Here is a 26,175-nt window from a genome sequence, read left to right on the forward strand (position 1 = left end):
AGGCGCGGTGGGTCAGCAGCAATGGTTCATATATGGCACTTTCAAAGCCGTCCAAATAAGTCCGAATGCATTGTTACACGGCACACCAGCCTACTTTTAGCACGTATCATATGTTTGCTTGACTAAAGTCTTGGATCAATGGCAGCAGAAACTCTTCGAAGCTGTTGCATACTTTTATGTATCTATAGAGTTACCAAATAGTCCGTTTTTAGTAATTAACTCAAATTCTAATGTTTATGCCGTAAAAGTATTATAATAATCCCTATAACATAGATTGCATTTTAAAAGGATAAAAGAGTCGTAGCATAGCCGTCCCTGCAGAATTTTGTCTCTTTTTCGATTGTTTAGGATGAGGAAGATTCGGCATAAAAAAAAAATCAGTGTAAATCTATAGAAGATTACACTATATTTGGAAGATCTTCATGTGGTAATTGAATATATTTTTAGCTAATGGTGTTGATAACGTTATTTGTGTCAAACCATTTGTTATTCTCTCTAAATATATATGTTAATCATATCATCCAATCTTGCTGAAGTAGATTGTTAATGGTGCGTGTCACTACTAAGTAATCTTGTTTTTCTCCGGTTGCTTAAATTTCTTGAATAACTTTTTTATTATCTATCAAGATTTTATACAATTTAGAACTCATCTAAAATACTCCATATCTCCGTCATGGTCACTGAGCAACGCCCAATATTCCTTATGAATAGGGTGTGGGTTTTCTTATTATTATTTTGATTTTTTGTATTTCATAATTATTAAAGAGGTAATTGTTTTCATGCTTAGGGATAATTGTTAGATAAATATTTGGAAAAATCATTTTACTCTTTCATTTAATATAGGTTATATAAGGATTAATTTATTTTTTAATAAAAGATTAAAATATAATTTGTCCAAAAAGTTTACTATATACAAATAAACTCAGCCCGTATCCCAAATCAACTCTTCATTTATATCAAGAGTTTATTTAGATATAATAATAGCATAATAATTTTATGTGACGGATTTTAGCTTTAAATCTTATTTGTGAATATTTCATATTATATATTATAAAGAAAGTAATTTTGACACAATCTTATAAATATAGAAGCTATTTATTAAATCATATTTTAAATTTTTGTATAAATCACTTGTTCTAATTCGAGATTCATTTTAAAATTATAAGTAGAATTAACATTACAAATAATGTATTCGGATAATTATCATCAGAATAAATTATTATAAAACACATTATGAGACTTATCTATATATAATTTATAAAGAGTATTAAAACTAAAACTTGAGATATCAAATTTTCCAGATCCTCAACTTTATGGTTAAGTCAAATCTTGATTGATAAAATACTACCATTTTAAAAATTAAATCGATGATCAAATCGATTAAACTATTAATTTTGGTTTCAATTGTTGATTCAAATGTTTTTTATTTTTTATTCAACCGATTTATTCAAGAACAAATTCAATTCATTGTCTAAATCGATGAACACAACTAATTTTTAATCTAACTGGTTCAATCGAACCAGATCCAACAACCATGCAAAATACATTTAATATTGAATAAAAAATAATCTCAATGAAGTAAATGACAAGTTTTATGTCTCCCAATAAATTCGATGGAAGATTAATCATACGAAAATGACAGACGATATTTTGGTTTGAAACTTGCAAGTTAATGCAAACTGGGGCGAGCTGTTGGCAACGGCGTGCATACCGTGAGGCGGTGATTCTAAGAAAGAACACATAAACGCTTTGTAGAACAGCCTATTTGAAAAGGTGGCTCATCCTTATCAACACGTCTCTGTGATTTTTTTGACTACCATTTTATCCACAACTTGCAAAGGAAAACTTTTTTTTTTTTTGAACCTTCAACGAAGATCTTATCATGTTAGAAAAAAGAGACGGCGAATTAATTATACACAATTTTAATCACATGGTTTATAAACATATATCACTATCACTTATGTCTAAGTAGGTGTCTGTGAAACAAATTAATTTCGAGCACTATTTTCAAAATTTTATCAGATCGATTAGTCAAATTGATTGAATTCGAAATCAATTGAGGGTATCAATTCGAAATAAGAGGTTGGACTGATTGATTCACAAACTGGTATAGATCAGTTAAACTGAGCTAAAATATCAGTTAAACTGAATTTTTATAATTTTAATAATTATATAAATATTGATTTAACTACCAGTTTAGTTATAAAAATATTGGTTTCAAATCAAATTTAATATTATATATAAATACTTTAGATTTCTCAAAATAGGAGTGTTAAGTTTTACAAAAGGAAGAACTACTCTTATTGATAAATGCTTAACACAAGTTCATCTACAACTGCTGATATTACTACAATATGAAAACGAATCAAATTGAGTTCAGCTTGTGCTTTGAATAATAAAATTTGAATCCAACTCATATTTTAAACAAACTTAATTTTTATGATCAAAATTTATTTATTTTATTTAAACTCAGTTGAGGCAACTAACCCACTCTTAAAGAAAAGTAAAAAGACTAGTGCTTAAATTTTAGGTGCGAATATCCTTGATTATAACACTATTTTGATGGGAATTAAAGTCTCTTCTGGAAGATTAGAAGTTAGGGTTGAATGGGCAAATTTCATATTCTAAATGGTAGATGGGTGATATTTTATATAATTTATATAGTATCGTTGGATGGTGGTGAACGTCGGTACATGGAAAATTTGGCATTTAATTAAGGTAGATTTTAAGTGTTAGTGGAAGTACTTTTCATTACCAATCTTTTAATCACATATCAAATTGGCCTTCTTTTAGAGCTTTTTGCTCTTTGATCTTGACTACTCCACTTTGAGAGAAGCAAATTTAATTCAATTAAGTAAAGAAAAATAATCAATTTCATTTTCCCCCTTTGCTTACATGTAATAACTGTAGAACTTGTAGAGATCGTGGTCTAGATTTTTGATAAATTAAACATTTTATTTTATTAATTTCAAATAGATTTTATTAAACTTTTCACAATTCATCTGTTTTCTTTTTTTGTGGCAAGAACAAATCATTCATTATTATTAGAGGAAGGCACATCATCTAAACATGTATTATTCCAAAATTTAAAATTTTGAACAAAATAAAAGAACATAAACAAATATTTCCTTAAATAGTGAATTAATAATAAAGTCAACGGAATTTGGTGCCGTTCGTTATTAATTAAGGCAAAAACATTGGTTATTATTAGCGCAAAACGAGTCACACAAAACCCTTTATGAAATTGCTTCTTTTTTAAGTGAATAAATATAACAATTTTATTTTTAGGTTTATATTATATATGATTTGGTTTAACAAATGATAACATCTTAGAGTTTATATTTGTTGTAATCACAATAAAATTAAGGAAAACAGTAAGAGGTGAGAAAATAAAAATTAAATTTAGAATAAAAAAAGTGTTGTTTTTCAATTCAAATTTGATTTGAAGGAATTCTATTTTATTTGATTTATAACTAATTCTAAACCTTTCATAATTTCCTTTATAAAATAAAAATGGTTGAAATTTTAAATTTTAAAATAAAAAAATAATGAGAATGTATCCAAACCAAATCAAAGTAAATAAGATGGGATTTACACATATGTATATAAATCTTAATAATATTTTGTTAAAAACTAACCTGAAATAAAATAATAAAAAAGAAATAAATCAAAGAAATCCCACATCAAGGCGGACAGTGAGGAGCCGACCTTCTCTTATTCCTCCACAGTTATATATAAGCCAACTCACTCCGCCTGTAACCCTTGTGGAACTCGCCCTTTTGGCTTCAACCTCTCTTTTCTACGCCACAAGTAACCATGCCATCAGGGGCTCCGCCGCCCCTACCACCGCCACCATATACGCCTTCACGACAGCCTCCACCACCAGTACTATCGCCACCACCGATAAGAATCACCCGAACCAAAACACCCACCGGCGGCATACTTTTAGGCAAGTATCAATTGGGTCGTATGTTGGGACAAGGAAGCTTCGCCAAAGTTCACGAAGCGACTTCAATCGACGACGGTAACACCGTCGTCGCGATCAAGGTTATAGACAAGACCAAAACCGTGGATGCCGCCATGGAACCGAGGATAATCAGTGAAGTTTCCGCCATGCGCCGGCTACAACATCACCCAAACATTCTTAAAATCCACGAAGTTATGGCTACAAAAACGAAGATCTACCTCGTCATGGAACTGGCTACCGGCGGTGAACTTTTCGATAAATTGTTAAGCCGTGGCCGGTTAAGCGAAGGAACTGCGCGTAGGTACTTTACCCAACTCGTCTCCGCCCTTCATTTCTGCCACCAAAACGGCGTCGCCCACCGTGATTTGAAGCCACAAAATGTTTTGTTTGACCAATATGGGAACGTCAAAGTTTCCGACTTTGGTCTCTCGGCTCTACCGGAGCAACTACACGACGGGCTTTTACATACGGCTTGTGGTACACCGGCTTATACGGCTCCTGAGGTTGCTCGGAGTAGACCGTACGAGGGTTCTAAAGCCGATGCTTGGTCTTGTGGGGTTATATTATTTGTTTTGTTGGCCGGTTATTTACCCTTTGATGATCATAATTTGATAGGTATGTATAAAAAGATTGCTCGTAGGGAATACAAGTTTCCAAAATGGATATCAAAGCAATCAAGAGGTATAATATGGCAGCTTTTGGATCCAAACCCAGATACTAGAATGACCTTGGAGAAGGTAATGGAAACTTCATGGATTAAGAAAGCATTAGCCACGTATCGATCATCACACAAGGAAAACGAGAGTTTATTACATGGGAGGAAATTAAAACATGAGATGATTTGTAATGGAGTTAATGCTTTTGATATAATATCTTTGTCTTCAGGGTTGGATTTGTCTGGTCTTTTTGAAGGAGGTAATGATGGCATTAGAAAGGAGAAGAGGTATACTACTTCAATGGAGGTTGATGGGGTTATGGAGAGGGTTATGGAGGCTGGGGAGAAAATGGGCTATAGGGTGGAGAAAGGGAAAAGAGGGGTTTTGGGATTGGGGAAAGGGAAGGTGGTGTTGACGGTGGAGGTGGTCGAGATTGCTGAATTGTTTGTTTTGGTGGAGGTTAAGGTGGTGGAAGGTACGGTGGAGTTTGATGAAGGGCAATGGTTGAATTTAGAAACTGGCCTTGGAGACCTATTTGTTTCTTGGGATGATCATATCGTGGGTGATTGATTTTTGTTTTTGTAATTTACGATTAGTTTCTTTGTTTTCTTTCCTCTTATTTTTTTGGTCAATTATTTAGGAATGGTGGGGTTTATTTCAGTATTTAATCAATGTAAATGATCAATTTTATAGTGATACTTAGTAGTTTCTTTTATAAATCCTCCAGAATATTGGAATCCATTCTTGAAGAAAGAAAAAGTTGAAAATATATAGAGTTTGATGTGAAATGAGATATTTTTGGTTACAAATACTGTTTACAAACAGGTGAATCTCAGGTTGAGATGTATATCTCATGAACATATCTGCAATTAATGGTAACAACCTGCGAATATAGATTATATAAGTCACCAAAATCCCACATTCATATGAATGAAAATATGGGTTTTTTTTCAACAAAATATAAACCAGTCAACACACAAGCTGACATTTCATCAAATCTTGCATTCATATGAAAAAAAACACAACTTGATTTACATAATTATGCAGCTTAATTAGTTCAAGTAATATAACATAACTTGCCACGGACTACCAGCTATACAGTTGTGAGGCCTTTGGTTGAAGTGGTCTATGAGACCATCTCTAGGCTATACACTGATCGAGATAATCTAAGCATAGTCATCATCATCTTCATCTTCATCCATTCCAACCACTGAGGAGAGGATGGCCATCCATGCTTGCAAACCACTCTGAGCATCCCTCTTCCTTGAAACTTGCAGCCTGTTAACAGCACTCTTTGGAACTCCGCATTTCACGAGAATGGATCCTAGTGATTTGAATGTACCATCGTCAGGTTGAATACAAGCATTCACCATTTCTTTAAAAAGTCTAACTGCTTCCCTGAATCTCCCATCCATGGCGTACAATCCAAGCACGTTGTTGTAACTCAACAAATCAGTTAGAAGTCCCAGTTCTCTCATCTGTCTAGCTATATGAGTGGCTTCTTCAAACCTCCCATTTCTTTTATGCATACACAGCATCATTGCATATGTAAATTCGTTAGCATCTCCGTTTTGCTTCAAGTTATCGAAAATTGCTTCAGCTTGAGTAACCATAGAACGCTCGCTGTAGAGATCGATCATACAATTTGACGAATACACATCAGGGCAGAAGCCTGACGACTGGAGAAGCATGTAAACTTCCTGTGCTTCTTTTAAATAACCAACTTTCGTATAAAGCTTAATCAATGAGTTGTAAATAACAGCATTTCCAGGCAATCCAGCACTTTTCATTTCATTAACGTACCTCATAGCTTCTTTAACACTCCCAATATCAGCAAAAGCATTTATCAATACGCCATAGACAACAACATCAGGCTCCACCTTAGACTGAATCATCTCATTGTATACTCCTTCAGCCATTCCCAATCCTCCCAGTTTCAAAAAACTTGATATCACAGCACAATATGGGATGCAATCACTTACAAGTCCAGTTTCTTGCATCTTCTTCAAGTAGCCTTTTGCCACGTGTGGTAAGTCCGCACTCGTCAAAATCTGTATGAGAGAACTATAACTGCATTTATCCGGAACTACACCATGACTCTGCATGCTATCAAATAGCCAGCATGCTTTATCGTAACTCTTCCCTATTCCGTAAGCTTTAATCATTACATTAAACTCGAGGACAGTAAGCCTCTTCATTTCTTGGCAACACAAGAAAATATTTTCAGCTTCGGAAACATGTCCCCTCTCCCCAAAGGCATCAATGTTGGCAGAGTAGCCCTCTGAACTCATATTCCCTGCAAGGTGAAACCTCCTAAACCATAACCATGACTTCTCGAGCATCCCAGCTTCTATGTACATTCTGGTAAGAGCAGATTGTGTATATTCATCAATTTCAAGATGTCTTTCATCCATTTCGTGTATGAGCTCTTCTGCTTCACTAACCATTTGCCTTATCGAGTATGCATACAAGAGGGTGCGGTAACTAACAAGATCTGGTTCAAGGCAGGCCTCCTTCATCTTTGCAAAGTAACCTGCTGCCATCTTTATATCATCATACTTAGCATGAAGGGATATGAGAATATTGTATGTTCTCGTGTCGGGTAGGCACCGAACCTCCTCCATCATCTTCATCAGTGAAGCCACTTCTTCCAACTGTCCATGGTTACCACAAATGTGAATCATAGTATTAAAAGTAACAGTAGTTGGAACAATCCCTTCTCTAAGCATGATTTCGAATGTTTCAGAAGCCTCTCGAATCTGCCCTGCCTTGCCATATGTATCTATCAAGGTATTATATGTATACGAGCTTAAATGTGAATCACTTCCCACTGCACTGGATGTTTCACTTCCTTCATGCCTCAAAGATCCATTCAATGACCACTTCTTGAAAAACTCTTCAGCTTTTTGAAACTCGCCGGCTTTCTTATACAACTGCACGACGATCCCCATAGTTACCTCATCAGGCTCTATTCCTTGCTTATTCATCCTCCCAAGCCAACAAAGAGCTTGTTGCTTCATCCCACCTTTACTGTAAACATCAATCAGAGTACCATAAGTAGAATTAATAGGCTCAACCCCTCTAAAGCTCATCTCATTCCATAACTTCTCAACATAACCCCATTTATGAGCTTTACCAAGAATTCTAAACATAATGTTATAATGAATTACATTCAACTCATAACATCGTTTTCTCTTAAACCACTCAAAAATCTCTAAAGCCCTGTCCCAATTTGGTTGTTCCTTCAAAATTATACTCCTTTCCTTGTTACTTAACTTTTCAGCCCATGGCTTTAATGCCTCGTCCAAATCCTTAACGTTCTCCAAAGCTCCCAAAATCGCTGGAATACAACCTCCATAAGAAACCCGTTTCGTCAAACACTTGGTGTGCATTTTATCCACCAAAATTTTCCCATTAACCACACCAAAATTTCCTCTATTATTCGCAAGTCTGAAACTTTCCCTCGATTTTTCTCTCCTTTCTCTATCCGGGTTTTTCTCCAAAGTCTGGTTGCTTGACTCAGCCTGATTATCAAGACTCTGTTTTCGACCTCCATTGAATTTCTTGGTTCCTCCTCCATTGGGAGTCTCGAGAAGCCTTTGATGCTTAGTTTTGGTGATGGGTTCGAGTTTTTCTATAGGAGAAAGTGAAACTGAAAGTGAAGCTCCATTGATGTTGGGCAGTGAAGTTTTGGTAGAGCATAAAATGTTGAAGCAACTGGTATCAAACTGGAGTTTGACAAACATTTCTGTAACGGGAAAATCCGTGAAAATTGAAGTGATGAATCGAGAAGTTTAGTACCAGAAGCTATATAACATGTTTGTGTGGGTAATGGGTTTAGGATTTGGTTGTAAAAACATGAATGCTTTGCTGTTAAAACGATATTCAATTGCTGCAGCATCCTTGGCTTGGCTATTTTAGATATCTAAATCGGTTTTACGCCGTCGTTTTATCATTTCCCCTTCTTTTTTAACTGAGACAATTATTTACCACTAACCACATTTTAATATTTTTCTATAAACATACATCAAATATTCTCTAGAGTCTATAAATAAATATTTATTTCAACAATTTTAATTTTAAAAATATTAACATTTTAAAATCTTAATTAAAATATTTTGAAATTTACGGATCAATTTAAAATCTAAATGATAGTACGATTCATATTTAAAGAAATTACGTATATATGTATTTAAAATTGATCCATATATTTTAGATGTATTCCGTGTTAGTTTTGGATTCCTATTTGTCACCTAAATTGATGGGAATAGCTTGATTGGTATACTACTCAATTAGAAAATTTAAAGTTTATAGACTAATTAATCTAAATAATAGTTTAAGGACAATTGTTGCAATTAACCCAACATCTACAAGGACACGTAGATTAATAAAAGAACTAGATTATATGATACAAACAATTTATTGTGAAGTTCATGGAACAATTTTAAATTTGAATGATAAATTTGAAAATGTTTGTTGCAATTAACCCTAAAAAGTTGCGTAATTAGAATAAAATGGATAATTTGAGGACCTTAATGATTATTTATCGCCTATATTAACGGTTAAATCGATTGATACATTACTAATCATTCAAAGACTCAATTAGAATGTTTGAAGACCAATTAATTAAATAATAGTTCAAGGATGATTGTTGGAATTAACCCAACATCTACCATGACATGTAGATTAATAAAAGAACTTGATTGATATGACACATATAAAATATTTTGAAGTTTATGGAACAATTTAAATTTTGAACGATAATTTTAAAACATTTGTTGTAATTAACCCTAAAAAATTACATAATTAGAAGAAATTGGGTAATTTAAGTACCTTTGTAACAATTAAGCTTGTTTAAGAATTTTGATAAAAATGGATAAATTTAAGGACCTTTGTAGCAATTAATCCTCAAAAGTCTTGTTGAGAGTGGGATTTGAACCCACGCCCTTTCGGACCAGAACCTTAATCTGGCGCCTTAGACCAACTCGGCCATCTCAACGCCTTGTTCAGTCTCGCAGTAGTTTATATATGGATATAATAGACCTAAATACTCTTTTTTTTTTATCATTTGAATTCTTTTAATATTTTCTTTAACTAATATGGTATGAGTACACTTTAACTAGTCCAAATATTTACAATAGAGGCTATGCTTATAAATTCTATAAGATGAAAATTATATATTTAGAATATAAATGTGTTTTTAAAATAATTTATAACAAATAATAATAAGTATGATTTGAAACTAATTGATAATAACACATGAAATATGTACTATATTTAAAATGAAAAATAAATTAAATTATGAGTAAAGCACAATGTAAATACGTAAATACATCAAATTAAGAATACTGAATGCATTACAATAGTTTATTTTGATGTTGTCATCAATTTTGAATTGATATCGAGTTAACTTGTGACATCAACTCAATCAAAGACATTACCAATATATACAATTGTACGCTAGCCACGAGTTTTAAAACTACTCCATAGCCAAAATGAGAATCAAACCCTTAACACTGATTAAGGTAGGAGAGCCCTTGCCATTTCACCTAACTCTCACGATTTAATTTTTTTCAATACAATAAAAATTATAAACATAAAAATTGAAAGAGTGATTATGTAGGTTAGGTATAAAAACACTTTAATTGTAAAATATAATTTTATTTTACTTATTTTTTTAAATATTATTTTATTTTTATTTAATAATAATTCTAATTAAATTTACTTCAAAAAATGCAAATTGTTTTAAAAATTCAAAATATTTTTAGATTTGCTCAAACAGAGTATAATAATTTTAAAGAATTTTTAGTATATTAGCTTTTTCTTAATCTTAATCCTATTTTTGATAAATTATTTTTTAATTTAAGGAGGTGAGGGAGTGAAGTGTCTCAAGGGGTGGGTCAAGACGAATACTGACGCAACTATGTATGATGGTTCGTTGGTTGCTGTGGTCGAAGGAATGGTCAAGGACAATGCTGGACGATGGCTCTGGGAGTTCTCTCACAAGGTAGGGGTCTGCCCTGTGTTTGAAGCTGAGCTATGAGGGGCCTTTGACGGCCTTAAGCTAGCATGGGAGAAGAGTTTGTCCTTGAAATGGATTGCATATAGACTCTTAATTTCCTAAATGGTCAAACTCTGGATCAAAGTTTGTTAGGGGAAAGAGTGAAGGAATATTTACATTTGATAAAAAACTTTCGTGTGAATAATGTCTTGAGACAGAAAATCGAGTGGCGAATGGTATGACGAGTTTGGCTATAAGAATGGTTGCCAAATGGAGGGTTTTTAAGGAATCTTGTTGGGCGGTGTATAATATTATGATGGTTGAGGTTCCTAACTCAATGCTAGAAGTTGGTTAATAATTTTCTGTTATATTATACAATTTTTTTTATAAAGAAATACACTATTTTTATTTAAATATATAAATTTCAATTTTGCCTAAATTATTTAAATATATAATTAAAAAAGCGTTATAATGGTTATTTTATTATTTTCTTGTCATTATTTTTAATCCAAATAACATTAATGATTTAATAGATAATTTGGATATTAATAAAGTTAGTTGGATTGCTCCACCCAACAAATCTCATCTCTTACTAAGGGAACCAAATACATGTATTTATGTTAAATTCAATACACGCACAGATATAACAAAATTTCCTCACCAATGTTACCAGCACGGCACGGAACATATTTCCAACCTCCTATAAAACCAGTTTTCCATTTGCCATCTGAAAGGTCTCAAGCAACGTCCACTGCTTGCCGTTTTGGAGGCTCAAGGTTATTGTTTGATTTTTTGTCGGCGAAATCCTCGGCATTGTAGATGACGGTGATGTAGAGAGAACAGCTTGGGCAACGAGCGATTTTCTCGCCGATCTTTAGCTCTTCTTTTGTTATCTGAAAAAGATCACCACAAGGGCATGGATATGTGTATGCCTGCAACTCCTCGTAACACTGCATGTCCTCTATCTCCACATCGTCGCACGACATCGTTAGGTTGATCAAAGCTGTAATGTGTTTGTTAGGTTGTCCTCTATTGATTTTTGTCTATTTTTGGCTGCCGAATTGGTTGGGCAGAAAAGGAGAGAAACTTTGGCGTCAGCTTATACACAGACGCCAAAAGCCAAAGCAAGGACGAACAGAGCTTTTAATGGCGGAGATTACTGAGTTGAGTCTCTTCTAAAGGGGAAATTTTTAGGGTTTTCGTTTTGAATTTATATGGGCTTAAACTAAGTTATTCAAACTGCTTTAAACTTTTTAGAAGCAAGGGCTCCTTTTATAATTCGTTTTAAAGAAAGTTGAAAATTACACATCTTCGGATTTTTCAGGGATTCAAATTTTGTGGGAATCTAAATAAATCTTGTAGGATTTCATGCCTCGACTCTTTAGCCAAAAAAATGAAGGGCTAACAATGCATGGACAAGCTCGTGAAAATTTCCCAAGTCATCATCGTTAAAATTCGGATACACGATCTAACATTATTTGCCGAATGAAATACGAATCCAACATTACAAATTCATATTTCCAAACATAACACAAAACGCTAGAATCTTTACATTATTGCATGTAGTGCAAGGGACAAATTAACCATCTTAGAGATTATTATGATGATTAAGTCCTTAATTACAAACATGTTTGGCCCTAGACGACATGAAACTTTTACCTTTTCATTTGCAATACTTTTTGAACCAAACACCAATGTTAAGAAAGCTCTCGAAATCGGATTGCGGCCTGCAACAAAACGAACATGTATATATATATATTAGATATCAGCAATATGACATTGTCGTTAGGTTTTGATGAGTGATTAAACTAAGCAAAATATCATAAGTTTCTTCATCATAGCAGGTGTTTACCTTTCAATTGCATGGATGTCATTAGGAAACAGGATGATTTTGGTCTCAACTCCTCGCTCCTTTAATGCCCGTGCATACTATGAGTTTCAAACAGCAATTGTCAGACGTGACCGGAGTTGGATCATGTCAACTTTCAGATCAGAAAAAGGATGTGCTCATGTGGGTGGGACTGTGAGTACAATAGTAGACAACACATATTCTAATCAAGTATCCTATGTTACCGGATGCTTTTTCAAAATACATATATCCAACACATTCTAATCAAGTAGACAAAATTGTATACCTATGTTAGACACATAAACGTATCTTACACTCAACTCCAAGTAACATAATTAAAAATGAATTACATATCCATCATACTTCATGCTATAGAAGGGAAAGTTATCGTACTTGCAATCCCCCAGAAACCGGGACGCGAAGATCCTGCGCACCTAGAAGAAAGATGGTTGGAGCTTTAACCTGCAAAGACAATAAAAGACAAGACTTTATCTCATCTGATTGTTCACATGATAACCCTTTTTAAGGGAAAGCACTGCAAGTTTTAGGGTACCACGCCATGTAATATACATGGATTGATTTTGCTTTATGTAATGCTAAGTCTGCACCGGTGCCAAAGCGTGAAGCATGAAGCTAACCAGTTCAATTGGCATCTCTGGTTCATGCATCATACTGGAAAATCAGTCTTTTGTTTAATGTACCTTAGAAATATGCAATATAGGAGACTTGCTGTAAAAGTGAGTCAAGTGTTCAGCTGAAGGTGCTTCAGTAAAGATAGTTTTTCCTTTGCTTCCGTAAGATTCCACGTAACACCAATCAGGAATATCTGTTGTGGCAACCATGGATGAAAGATTACAAACTGGATTCCGTGCGGCAGCTGCAACAAACTTATCCGGTGCCTGTAAAATGTAAGAACAAATTTGTAATATCGAAAACCATAGATTTTCCCTAATACTAAAGAGACACTAACACAAATTTATATTACTTCAATAGAAAGCCTAACCTGACCAATCAAGTGCGTAGTTAGAAAGCCGCCATGTGAACCACCAAGAACAGTTATTTTAGATGGGTTGACAAGTCCTTTCTCAATGACATGATCTATAGCTGTGAGTACATCATTGACATCCTGCGCATGAGTCAATGAACGAAGGTTCATAATTTACATAACAATGATCCAAAAAGTTATACCCGATATAATAAGTTAATGACTTGAGCACATGTATATCAAGAATAAGCACCTGAGACCCAATTTTCCCAGGAAGAGATTGCAATGCTTCCTCGCCAAATCCCAGTGAACCTCTGAAATAAATTAGCAATGTTGGATGAAGATAAAAGTTATGCCAGCCATTTTATGTAGATAAATCATAAAAAGCTATTTTTAAAAGGAAAATCCTTAATCATGTTAAAGCAAAGATCACAAAAAACCCATAAAGCATTTTACTGTTAGCTATAGGATGATGTGCTGTACTTGAAAACTATCAGCATGACATTCAACTCGATAAAGTACTTTGGGAAGCAAATATGAAATTAAAGCATCTTATAGAAGGAAAATTTAAGCAGTAATGTGAAAATGAAATGACAAGAAAAACCGGTTCCTATCTCAAGTTAAACTTTCTGAAGAAGTAAAGCTATACTTTCGCTCACCTATAATTTACAATTAATAGGCTGAAACCAAGTGAAGAAAGAAATGCCAATGACTTTGAGAAGCTTGACAAAGAGACGGAATGAGGCCCTCCATGAAGGACCACTATTAGCGGATCAGGTGCATTGTTTACCTTGGAAGATACAAATATTGCCTCAAAAGACTTAGCAGCTCCTGAATGAATTGAACATATTCCATCACCAAAACCATTTTTTTTTTCTTATTTTCATAATGGCAGTACCTCCTATACTAATCAGAGGCCAATGAACACCATAGCAAATAAAACATTAGTTTAGCCTTCAAATCATTCACAAATATATATATACAACTAAAATATATTGCGAACATAAAATCATGTTTTTATCTTTTCCTTTATGGCTTTCAAAGAGGTTGAGGGAAGTTTTTTATGTCAGCTTTTAAGTTTTCGTTGAACTTTTTCCAGTAGTTGCCATCATCAGCTATCACAAGGATAAAATATCGTAAAAAAGAAAAAGAAAAAGAAAAAGAAAAAGAAAAAATATATATACGGCTAAATGTGGTTATCAAAGCATGTTAAGATACAAAAATAACAGCATTGAGCCAAACTAGTTTGCAATACCTTTTGTCAAGCAATCAGAAACATCTTTCACTGGAATTTGCGTGATACCAAACTGAAGATGTGAAAGCAGAGACGTAACCTGCACCATGAGATGTAAACATTAAAAGAACAACCTTGGTATAAAAGAAATGCAGAATCAGATGAAACAAAAGCAAGCAAAATAAACCTTCTCTGAACATTTAAAAATGGGGCTTGAGACATTTAACCAATGCCAAGCGGTTGTATTAGTCGCTTTGTCCTCAAGGCAGCCATATTTGATTTGAGGAACATCTATCGGGCTGCTACACACTTTGAGATGAGGAAAGAATAACTACAAATTTCATTTCTCTTTGTTTCGGAAGGAAGGAGAGATTATTGGTTGAGAAAGAAAATTAATTTTACCAGCAATAATGTTGTCCCCGTCTAGTGTCAGAACATTCCATGAAAAACCTGAGTCAGCAGTGCTGATTCGTAATACTTCACCACTGTAATATGGTAATTACGTCATCAAATAATGAAGTAGAATATTAAAGTCTATGCACCTGACAAACTGACATATAACCAATAGTCACCTTAACACATTTACAGAAAGTATCACTTGACAGCTGCGCCAATAGGAAGATAAAATCATAGTGCATCCATCCGAAAGCCATGGCTTACTAAGAAAACTTGAACAGTAAAGCCCCGGAAACTGACCATCCTCGGCACAGTTCACCACAGGAATCTGCAAAGATTTAATAGAATAAACAGGTTAACCTGTCACATGTAAACCTAAGAAAGTAGAGATTAAAAACCAGATTTGGTAGCAGCATGTATATATTCCAGCAAAAGGATCATCATAATGACCCAATTTGGTTTTGTTATATACCAAAACAGTAGTCAGCAGTAGAGGAAAGAAAGCAGCAACTAGAGGGAATGGGAATTGGGGATTTAGAATGGTTTTTTCTCCCCCCAGAGAACCCCAAATGAATCTCATAAATTGCATGCTCTAAACTGAACTCATCACCTTCAACTTAAGCAGAGAAATGTGGAGGGCTTACCACATCAATGATCTTTGTAGATGAGCATAGCTTGCCATCAGTAGGCCAATCAATTCGGTGAAGAGAATCAGTTGCAGAGTGTACTCCAGAGTCCACTGAGGCTTTTGCAGACAGAAACACAATGAACTTTCCATCTGGGCTGGGGGAAAATGAAACATAACACACATATAAGGAGGAAGCTCCAAAGATGTAGACTGTATGTAAAAAGAGGCCCTCTTCAAACATTTAGGCAGCTGCTAAATAAAGGTTCCAGTTAATTAAGCCATATTGAGGGAAGATTTTCATGGGAAATATGCAATTCTAGACAGTCATACAAAGACTTCCACGCAAAGATTTACATTGCATTCTCTGAAAAGAAGCAACAAACAAAGACGTTCAACCAAGATATGGTACTCCACATATAACAGAGCCTCATAGGTGCTATAACAAGAAAAGATTGAGAGAACACTCTTCTTTCCTATCTTGACTAGTAAAACAAGGAAACAGATATTATACCATAAGACAGCTACCCAAGCAATTAGAAGAAGAGAAATTGAAAGTTTAACAGCAATGAATTATTTTACAAACTCGTGCATGAAGAAACTGACTTGAACTTAACCCAGGCTAATTACAGAAGAGGAACTGAAATAAAGGCTGGTAAAAAAACTCATGTTTTACATCAATTATTTGAACTAAACAAATGCAACAAAGATATGACGTGGTTGGATGAACAAAAGTTTTCTAAACCTTGTAAAGACAACATAGATACAGAAACGATCAAGTCTTCTCCCGCATCACAGTGTGAGCTAAGGGTAGACATAAATTGTTTGCAAAAAAGGAACTTCAAAAGGCACTCAGCAGTTTGTTCAGCTATCGTGTACAAGATTTGAGGAAAAGAACACACAAAGAGGAGCTGGGGAATTCTGAAAAAGGATTAGCGACGACCATATGCTTCAGGCACAAGCCCAAAAAGTGAGGGTAAGAGTTAAATAGCATACCTGAATTGTGGAAAGAATGCACTACTTATGCTTTGTGTTAAGTTGACAACAGTCAGTTCCTCCATTGATCTGTCACCAGAATATTATATATTGTGATTAAAGGTACCACATTCAAGTTCCAACATGAAAATATATGAATGAAGAAAATGTTCAGATTAAAAGCAATTTAGTGAAGCAAGCAACCCACTTGAGATCTGACTGAGCAGCTTCTGACTTATAAAGTGGAACCTTCACCGCATATAATGCACAGGGTCTGTTATAGCAGTATTTTATACCGAGTTTTCTCGGATCTGCTGACCACCCCACGAAAACCAGATATTGGTCGATGCTTTCCACTGGTGGAGCCCAAACGACCTGTCCTACACTCAAAGACTTTGCAATTCCTTTAACAGCATGTACCTTGCCACTGTGATATGGAGGGAAGTTTAGTGAGGGTTCTTCCACCGCACAAAAGCTCTGTGCCATAGCATTGATTAAAATAGAAAACCATATGTGAAATGAAACCTGTTAAGATTGATCACAAAGAGTGCAGGCTGCCTTTTTCCTGCATAACATTCCCCCCATTCTTCCTCCCAATCCCCTTGACCTTTCCAGCTCATGCATTCTTTATCTTTTGCAGCACCTTGCTTGTAACCCTGACAATCAAACGAAGGCTTGCAGGGAGATGGCTCCTCAGCAACATAAGCAATAAGAGATTCATCAGAGTTCCAAGAGATTCCCTCGAACCTATACCATTAAGAAAGATTTCAACTTTGCTAAGTTTGCTGGGATAATAGCTACCGATAAAGTTACTTATAACAATCCTGTAGCAGCTACAAATGCTACTACAACTAGGCAATGATGCTCTTATGAGCAGTTCTAGAGTTTCTACCATATTTACATTGATGAAGGTGAAAGTTCAACTTAAGTTACTTAAACCATTTACTTCTGGACCAATGACTATGTTAACATAGTGTGCAAAACTGTATCATCAGAGAGAAGAAATTTACCAGCCATCAGCATACACTGAGCCATGAGTGGATTGGGGAATCCGGAACTCCTTCTCCAACCGAGATGAACTCCATATTTCAAATTGTGTGGGAGATTCATTTTCAGGATTTCTAATCACAAGAAGCTTGGAACCTGATGGTGAAGGAACAGTTATAGACACTCCTGTCATCTCAACAGGAAATGGTGCCCATTGGAAGTTTACATTATTGTTACTTTCTTTCGAAATACTAGTTGACAACATAAACTTTCTTTTCTTGTTTGCCAAAAGATTCGGTTGGCTAATTAAAAACATTGCTTGGGAGCATATTCCTGCAGCAAAAAGTTTCAACAAACAGCATTGGGATCAGCGATAGCATTTTGGTTTTAAATAAAAAGAGGAACACAAAAGAGAATGATGAAGAAACGTTAGCCTTCCTACCACTTTCAGACTTAAAAACCCATGCCTTGTCGATGCTAGAGATATTAGTAAACTCTTGAAGTAATTTAGACTGGGAAGCATATTCTTCCTCGGTAGCTTCATCTAGCCCCACTGGCAATTCCTTCACAGTACCAGCTTTAGAAGAATCCATGGCCAAAATAGCTGGTAGATTTTTTCTACATAAAAGAAAATCATCAAGGAATGTTCCAACAGAAAACTAAGCAGAAATATGCTTCACATTCCCACGAAGAAATTTGATATTCATCAATCAGGTTTCAGAAAGTACAGCAAACAACATAGTTTCGAAAATATTATTAAGCCACAACAATAGATCCAACGAAGTAATGCAAGCAAAAGATGCAACGGAGATTGGATGTAAAACACTTAAAACTACAAATATGACTTAAATTCGTTTTTGAGTGATCTTATTACTTTAAATTCACTAAACGGTAATCAGCCATCATAGTTCGACGATGCCACAATACATATTCTCTAGTTTTGTACTTTGTTCCAGCCAAGATATTGCCTAATGCTTCTACGACTCCACTCCAGATTAAAATCACAAACAAGTGTGTCCTAGAAAAAGGGATAGGCTAGCAAATCTGAAATGATTTCAATTCAAAAGGTACCAAAAAGATTTCTGAAACTGTGCATGGATTAAGTTGAATATTTTGCAATCATTCTTTGCATTAAGTTTGAACTATAGTAATATACCACTTCTCAATAGCACAGATCAATAGTCAAGCAAACCTGAATACCCAAAACCGATTATTTCAAGATATTGACACTGATTATACATTCCAAAGACGCTATACATATAATCATCCCATCAATCAAGAAATGAAGAATATAACTATTTTGTATCGAAAAACAGCTGACCCCCAAAACTAATATGTAAACTTGATAGCTCGCTCCAACCAGTATCGAACAGGCAAAAAGGAAGCTAAACAAAAGATACCCATCAACCGGTTTACCATCAAAAAAAAAAAAAACTCTCTTTTCCAAAAAAGGGAAAAATGTACAGAAAGAGCTTACACGTAGTGAGAAATGGGAGTGGAGCTGAAGAGTGAGAGACGAGGTTGAGAAGAGAAAAATAAAAGAGAGAATCGAGGAGAAGCTGCTAATGTCCCTGACCAAGTAGAGATATTGCTGCTGATACTGGTGAAGTATGCTAATGGTAAGGTCCTACTCATTTCAAGATTCCTAACTTTAACATTTCTTTATTTTATCCACCAATTATTAATTACAATTAAGTAAAAAAAAGCAGCCAAGTGGATGCCCCCGCCACAAAAGGATAAAAATATCCATCCCAAGAAACTAAGTAACAGCCTTGTAAACTGAAATTGTACTCGCGGATGAGTGTCGGATGAAATCTAATCAAATTGAAAATAAATTTTGAGTGGAATCGATTTGAGTGAAATAGTTGGAATTAAATTAGAATATTAAATATTTTAAAATAAATTTTTTTATAATATAATTAATTTCATATTAGAATACATTAATTCGAGTAATTTGAATCATTAATTAACTTATTTAGATTTTAAAATTATTATTTTAGAATATTTAAAGTTTTAACTTTCTTTATATGTTGTTTAGATTTTTAGATTATTATAATTTTTTAAAATATAAAATTTAGAATTTTTATAAATATTTAGAATTTTAAAATTATTTTAAATTTTGAAAATTATTTTGAATTTTGGTTGAGAGATCAATTTGCTCATTTTAAAAATTGACAGAAACTAAATGGGTATTTACACTTATTCAAATTATTTGAATTATAAAATTCAACTCAATTCGAATTTGAAACTCGAATAACTCAAAATTCGAAAAAATTCGAAAAATAATTCGATTTTTTCGAATTGAATCAAGTTTTGTCCACCCCTAATTATACCAACTCTTATCGGGATTAAGATAAGCTTATTTATAGAATTCACATTAATTATGATAAAGATTAGTTTTTATATAAAAATTTATATTATATAGTTAAATAAAATTTTTAAATAGTTGGATGATTTAAATAAAATTTCAAATAATTTAATAATACTTTGTAACTTTTAAAGCTAAATGATCAAATATATAAATTTACTAATAATTTAAAAATTTAAATATATTTTATCTAACTTAATTTAGTTTATTTATATAATCACATCCTTAACCGGTGATATTAATAATTTCAAATTCAAAATTAGGCCAGCATCCTTTCGCTGTAAGTAATTTTTGAAAAGATGAACTATTAAACATTAAATGTGTAATTAAAAAATAAAATACACATCTCATAATTAACCTTATGGACTATTTTATTTTGGCTTTACGGGTTTGATGTTAGTATAGTTGGGCAGTGTCTGTTCATTATGAAATGGATAAAGAAAAAGCCCACAAGCCCATCATCTTACGCCTGTATATATAAAGCAAGGAACATCTCTAATGCATTAACAGAGACGATGGTTAAATGAAAATTTTTCATTTTTAGTCCTTGTCAAATATTAATAATTCAGGTTAACTTTTTAGATTTAGTCCTTTGGATAGCATTAAAATGATAAAATTATACTTTTATCCCTCAAAAATATAAAAATTTTAAAAACATATATTATTAAAATGGCAAAATTATATTTTATTATTATAAAAGTATATAATTTAATTCCGACCCTCTAAATAAATTTTAACTTCGCCCCGTAAAATTTTCAAGTTTCAACTCTTAAAATTTTATTACAAAATTTCAAACTTCATCAAACCAATTAAACCCTAGATTCTACCATTTAATTTTTTTCCTGGTCCTATGTTATTATGAATGATGAAATGATGACGACTTTAGTGCTCCACTACATGGGGAAAAAAAGGAAAAAAAAACTCATCCAAACAGTCGCTATTCTTTTGTTGAAATTCAAAGATGCCACCATCAGTCCTTGTCAAACACTGCTGCACATTTTCTAAAAGATGCAGAATCTGTCCAATGCCTATTAACCAACTCAACTTTGATTATGAATCTTCCATTTTCGATTTTTAGCTTTTGAATTCTTCAAAAACCTTACATTTTAGCATCGCCATTTCAAACTTACCAGCTCTCAACCGCAAAACGGATTACAGACTCAAAGACAGAGATGATATAGGTTTTTGGATTTTTATATTAATTTTAAGTATTTGAATTTTAGACTTGTTTATTTTATAGCTTTCTTGAATATTATTTGATAATAAATTTTATATGATATTATTTTTAATATATATATATAAGATTTTAAAATTATTTTTATTATTTTAAATACAAAAGATTTACTTTTTATGTTATAAAAATTAAAAATAATGATAAATTCAATTCAATTTTGAGTAACCTTAAACTCTATAAACCATCGTGGGTTTTATTTTATTTTTTCTTCAACCCTACCCTACGCCTCAAAAGGTAATCAATTATGCTGAACCTTTGATTACGCCTGCTACCTTATTGGCTGCTTGTTTTGGACTTTCCTGGTCCACCAACGAAAAACCATTACGATCAAAAGAGTTGACTTTAACTTTTCTGGTCTTTCCATTTACCTTCAAACTCATTTGCTCTTATATGTTGCAATTTTCATTCCCCCTAAAGTTTAGGTATAAAATTCATATCTATTTCTTTTTATGAATTGAAATTGTATTTTCATTTACAACATATTTAAATTTATGTCACAACACATAAATGAGTGCATTATGCACTTATTGAATTGACAGGTCGTGATATTAGAATAATTTGTATCAATTCTCAAAGTATATAGTGGTAACATAATTCGGGATAGAAAAAATTTTAAATAAATATAAACAATGGATCAAATATGCTCCAAGTCTTTATATTTTTATACACTTGAAATTTAATTTTAAAATTTAAAATACAAGTCCAATTGTTAATTAATATAATTTTTGTTCAATTTGCTAGCACGTCATTTTGAAATAAAAGAAATGCTCATTTAATAGTAATGTAAAAAAAAAGATATTGTAATAAACTTAAATTTAATAGAAAAATTTTAATTGTGTCAACTATTGGACTCGTATTTTTAATATTAAAAAGTAATAGAACTAAATTCTTTAAAATAAAATTAGAAGGGCTAAATTTTGAATTGGAACAAAGTCAAGGGACCTATAACACCATGAAAAACACTAACTCGTAATCAACCTGAATTTAGTAAAAAGTTTTAATTGTGTGAATAATTAGATTTATGTTTTAATTCTAAAAATACAAAAACTAATGCAACGTTTGGTATGATGAAAATCACTTTTCTAGAAATTTAATCAGTTGAAAAGTAATTTCAACGTTTGATATGTCAAATTTGATTTACTTTTCTTAGAATTTAATTTTGCCTTAGGAGTTACTTACTTTCTAATGAACATAGCAATGTGATTCTCATGATAAAAGACGACAAAGTTACTTTCCCATGTAGATTAGAAAATTAAAAAAATATTAAAACAAACTTAACCCTATTTTATATTGATTTAGAATGTTAGTATATTAATACACGTAAAACAAAAAACAAAAAAACTATTGCCTCCTTCTATTTAATTTTCTCTATTACATCAACAAATTATTCGCAATGATTTTTTTCTCATTTGCAAATTTGATTTAGCACTTGTATTCGTGTGAAATACTTATTTTTTTTGTAGAATATGGGTAAAATTGTTCTATTTAAGTTGTGTAAAATTTGTGGGTCAATGTATTATTATGAATAAAATATATCATTAAAAAATAATATAAAAAAAGATGGGTAGTATTATGTAACAGTCTAATTTTCAGTGATGTCGGAAACAATGGTTCGAGACCACTAAATTCGACGAGTGAGTTCGAAATTTTTTTTATTATTTAGTAATTATGATTTAAATGTGATTTTAGAAAGATTTGTGAAATAGTGATTTGAGTTTAGAAGGAATTATTAGGTTAATTGGTTTTGAAAATGGGGTATCGAGACCATGATTTTATAAATCGAGCCATAAATATTTTTATAAAAATTTACGGAGTGTCATTAAGTTTGTATTAAAGTTTTGTTAGAAAATTTTAATGTTTTGATAGTTAATTAAATAAAAAAGACTAAATTGAAAATTGTGCAAAACTTGTTAAAATGATTAAATAGCTTAAGTGTTACATGAGGGAGAACTTAAAAGGCAAATTAGCCCAAAGGTGATGGCTTGGGCGGCATAGGCAAAGAAAAATCAAAGAATTAGGTAAAATAAGGGCAAAATTAGAAAAGTTGAAAATTTTAGCTTACAAATTGAAATAAAAAGAGAATTCTAGAGAATTTCTTCAATTCTCAGCCAAAAACACCATTGAAGAACCCTTAAGAAGCTGGTTTTCATATTTTGCTACATGTGAGTTCAATTCTTGCTCTTTTCTTGAAATTTTTGTGTTTTTAAGACTCTAGCAACTAAGTTCAACTATCTAATTCATTAGTTTTTGATTTTATGAGTATTCTTGAAAGTTACCATTGATGAGTGCTGGATGTTTATGATGAATTAACATGGATTTGAAGCTTAGTTTTGTCATATGATATTTTATCAAGTGATTTCAAGGGAAATTGATTTTAGGAACAAATTGTGAAAAAGATTAAATCTTAGGGTTTGGTATTAAATCTTGTTTATCAAAGGCTGTGTAATGGTTTGGAATGTTTAGATAATGTAAGAGCCCATTTTTGCCCGGGCCCATACTAGCAAAACAAACCCAAATGATAAAAACAAAAACAGTCCATTTACAGAAAATTTAAACCCAAAATTACAATGGCGAAACATTAATAAGAATTAAAACCCTAAAGCCTGAATGGCCCAAAACCTAAACTAGTTTTCAGCCAAGAGCAAACCCTAGCTAGCCGCCGCTCCTGCCCTAGCCTCTGTCACCTCCGCACGAGCACGCCTCTCCCCACATACGTGCCACGTCTGCGCCTCCGTACCCGTACACCTGCAACGAACACACAGCAGCAAAAAACGACAGAAAAGGGGCAACAGAGGGGATTTGGGATTGATTTTATTTTTTTTCTTTTCATTTTTCTGTAATTCTGGCTATAAAGAAGCCAATACAAACACTGTAAGAGGAGGGCATATTGAAATAAAAAAAAAGAGGATTAAAAAAAAGGAGAATACTCGTAAGGCGATTTTGAGTTTTTCTTCTCTCTCGTTTTCTATCATTTTCCGATTCTTCTTTTTTCCTTTTCTTTTTATTTACTGTTTGAGAAAATGAAACAAAAAATGGGGGAGGATTTACCCGATTCATCATTCGGTTGCGCCGCCGTCGGGATTTGCCCATCGGTGAAATAGGCCTCGAAAGGTGGAGTTAGGGGGTTCTTCCTATTGATCCTTGCACCAAATGAATCTGGCCTTTGATCGGGTTTTGAAACGGGGAATGGAACACCCCTTTTGCGCAACGCTGGCCACCGTTCAAGGTGGCGCTATGGCGGCGTTGAGGAGACCCTAAAGGCCGGATGGTTTAGGGAAGAAGAAAGGTTTTTTTATTTTGAATTCTTTAAAAAAAAAGGGTGGCTGAAATGAGGGTTATCAGAAAATTTTGACTTAAATAACCTGACCCGCGTGGTGACCCGACCCGGGGAAGGATCCGTGCGTCCCGTCTTTCTGGTTTATTTGCGCAACCAGTCCTCATTTGTTTTATATCGTTCTAATCTGACTTTCTATAGTTTTCGATTTATACAATATAGTTTATTCTGGTTTCAATTTGGTTCATGGTCAAACGGCGACGTTTTCGATTTTAATTCTTGAACTTATGCATTTAATTGTTGCTTTAGTCCTCAAGCTTTCAATTGATTGTAAATTTAGTCTTTTAAATGTTGTAATTTCGATTTAATTATTTCTTTTTTAAAATTTTATTCTTATTAATCATAATATTCATTTAATTTTATAAATATGATTTGTTGGTTTAAAATTAGCTTAGTATCTATTTTAATATGTTTATTTATGGTAAATTTTAAATATTAGGATTAGCATTGTTTTCAAATTTATTATTTAATATAATTTTAAGATGCAGCATATTGTTATTTCAAATTATTATTAACATGTTTTGAGTTTATCATACATTATTTTAAAATTTATCATTTTATTTTCAAACTCTATATCATTATATGTTTCATCGTCTATATATATATGAAATGCTTTCATAATAATTTGATATACTTTGTACATATTTTAATAATTTCTTTTGTGTTATAACTTAATTTTTATATATATAACATTTTAAATGCCATTATACGTGTTATTAAATTATTTTAAAAAATATTTTTTTTGTTTTGATGTTTGATATTATTATGATTATAAATTTCAAGTATTTTTATATCTATATGTATGTTAAGTCGATTTCATTCATAATTTACTTCTTTCAAAACCTATTTAGGTGATTATTTATTTTAAATTATATATGTATTGAGACTTTTACATGGTTATTTTATAGGCATTATTTAGGTAAATTAATAAATATATTATTTGTTTCAAATCTATTTTGAATACTATTATCCAATCTTTGTATCATATTGTTTCACGTCCATTTTGAGTTCATGTATGAATATTTTAGCTTATAAATGTTGTTATTAATAAATGTTGTGGTATTTAATTCATTTGATATTTGGCAATTAGGACTGATATTTACATAACATGATAAGAATTATCGTAGCCATTTTTGTTTGAATTCATCCATTGTTTATTATCCCTCAGTTTGTATTTAGATTACTTAATTGTATCTTTTACATTATATATTGTTATTCAATCATGTTTCCTTTGTAAGAGTTGTATTTTATTAAAGCACTATGATCATTTTATTTCATAATTCCTAAAAAGGCTTGGTGTTCATAAGTTCTTGAGAGAATTGTGCCCTAACTCACTGGGCTTCAATTCTTCTCGATGAATTTAGGTAATCAAGTGTTCATTTTATCGAAACCATACCACTTTTAAAAATAAAATTTGTAAGATTTCAAAATGTTGGATCCTAACTTACTGGATATGACATTTTGTATCTCGATTTAAAAAAATAAATAAATAATAAAGGCAATATTTGGTGTTTAGGAATTTCGAGGAAATCGAACCCTAACTTACTGGGTTTTGATTTTCTCA

General features: G+C 32.6%; 4 protein-coding genes and 1 non-coding gene across 5 annotated transcripts; 1 reads left to right on the forward strand and 4 right to left on the reverse strand.

Moving 5' to 3' along the window:
* Positions 1-3,704: 3,704 nt before the first annotated feature.
* On the forward strand, positions 3,705-5,342 carry LOC105800570 (CBL-interacting serine/threonine-protein kinase 7). Its single transcript, XM_012631772.2, has one exon. It carries the CDS (start codon positions 3,817-3,819, stop codon positions 5,191-5,193), a length of 1,377 nt encoding a protein of 458 aa, XP_012487226.1. The 5' UTR covers positions 3,705-3,816; the 3' UTR covers positions 5,194-5,342.
* Positions 5,343-5,605: 263 nt separating this feature from the next.
* On the reverse strand, positions 5,606-8,507 carry LOC105800569 (pentatricopeptide repeat-containing protein At3g23020). The gene has a single exon (XM_012631770.2). The coding sequence runs from the start codon at positions 8,367-8,369 to the stop codon at positions 5,790-5,792; it is 2,580 nt and encodes an 859-aa protein (XP_012487224.1). The 5' UTR covers positions 8,370-8,507; the 3' UTR covers positions 5,606-5,789.
* Positions 8,508-9,541: 1,034 nt separating this feature from the next.
* Positions 9,542-9,622, reverse strand: TRNAL-AAG (transfer RNA leucine (anticodon AAG)). The gene has a single exon. It is a non-coding gene; the product is annotated as a tRNA-Leu (tRNA).
* Positions 9,623-11,167: 1,545 nt separating this feature from the next.
* On the reverse strand, positions 11,168-11,935 carry LOC105800573 (diphthamide biosynthesis protein 3). The gene has a single exon (XM_012631775.2). It carries the CDS (start codon positions 11,608-11,610, stop codon positions 11,362-11,364), a length of 249 nt encoding a protein of 82 aa, XP_012487229.1. The 5' UTR covers positions 11,611-11,935; the 3' UTR covers positions 11,168-11,361.
* A 113-nt stretch (positions 11,936-12,048) lies between these two features.
* Positions 12,049-19,335, reverse strand: LOC105800572 (acylamino-acid-releasing enzyme). Its single transcript, XM_012631773.2, has 18 exons — positions 19,153-19,335; positions 18,118-18,293; positions 17,699-18,008; positions 17,214-17,435; positions 16,897-17,115; positions 16,710-16,778; positions 15,733-15,871; positions 15,265-15,416; positions 15,095-15,177; positions 14,880-15,001; positions 14,714-14,792; positions 14,118-14,289; positions 13,712-13,772; positions 13,477-13,599; positions 13,175-13,372; positions 12,867-12,935; positions 12,477-12,553; positions 12,049-12,351 (listed from the first exon to the last, which is right to left on the reverse strand). Exons 1-18 carry the CDS (start codon positions 19,308-19,310, stop codon positions 12,288-12,290), a joined length of 2,493 nt encoding a protein of 830 aa, XP_012487227.1. The 5' UTR covers positions 19,311-19,335; the 3' UTR covers positions 12,049-12,287.
* Positions 19,336-26,175: the final 6,840 nt, after the last annotated feature.

Source organism: Gossypium raimondii, chromosome 9, assembly GCF_025698545.1.
Source record: "Gossypium raimondii isolate GPD5lz chromosome 9, ASM2569854v1, whole genome shotgun sequence".
Classification (NCBI taxonomy): domain Eukaryota; kingdom Viridiplantae; phylum Streptophyta; class Magnoliopsida; order Malvales; family Malvaceae; genus Gossypium; species Gossypium raimondii.

Bases quoted from the DNA above. Each gene is read 5' to 3' on its own strand.
- LOC105800570 (XM_012631772.2), top strand. From the start codon at position 3,817: ATGCCATCAGGGGCTCCGCCGCCCCTACCACCGCCACCATATACGCCT.
- LOC105800572 (XM_012631773.2), bottom strand. From the start codon at position 19,310: ATGAGTAGGACCTTACCATTAGCATACTTCACCAGTATCAGCAGCAAT. The intron at 17,116-17,213 runs GTTTCATTTCAC...TCCATATCACAG, and splicing joins TTTGTGATCAATCTTAACAG to TGGCAAGGTACATGCTGTTA. The intron at 14,290-14,713 runs GTATTGCAAACT...CAATTCATTCAG, and splicing joins TTCTGATTGCTTGACAAAAG to GAGCTGCTAAGTCTTTTGAG.
- LOC105800573 (XM_012631775.2), bottom strand. From the start codon at position 11,610: ATGTCGTGCGACGATGTGGAGATAGAGGACATGCAGTGTTACGAGGAG.
- LOC105800569 (XM_012631770.2), bottom strand. From the start codon at position 8,369: ATGTTTGTCAAACTCCAGTTTGATACCAGTTGCTTCAACATTTTATGC.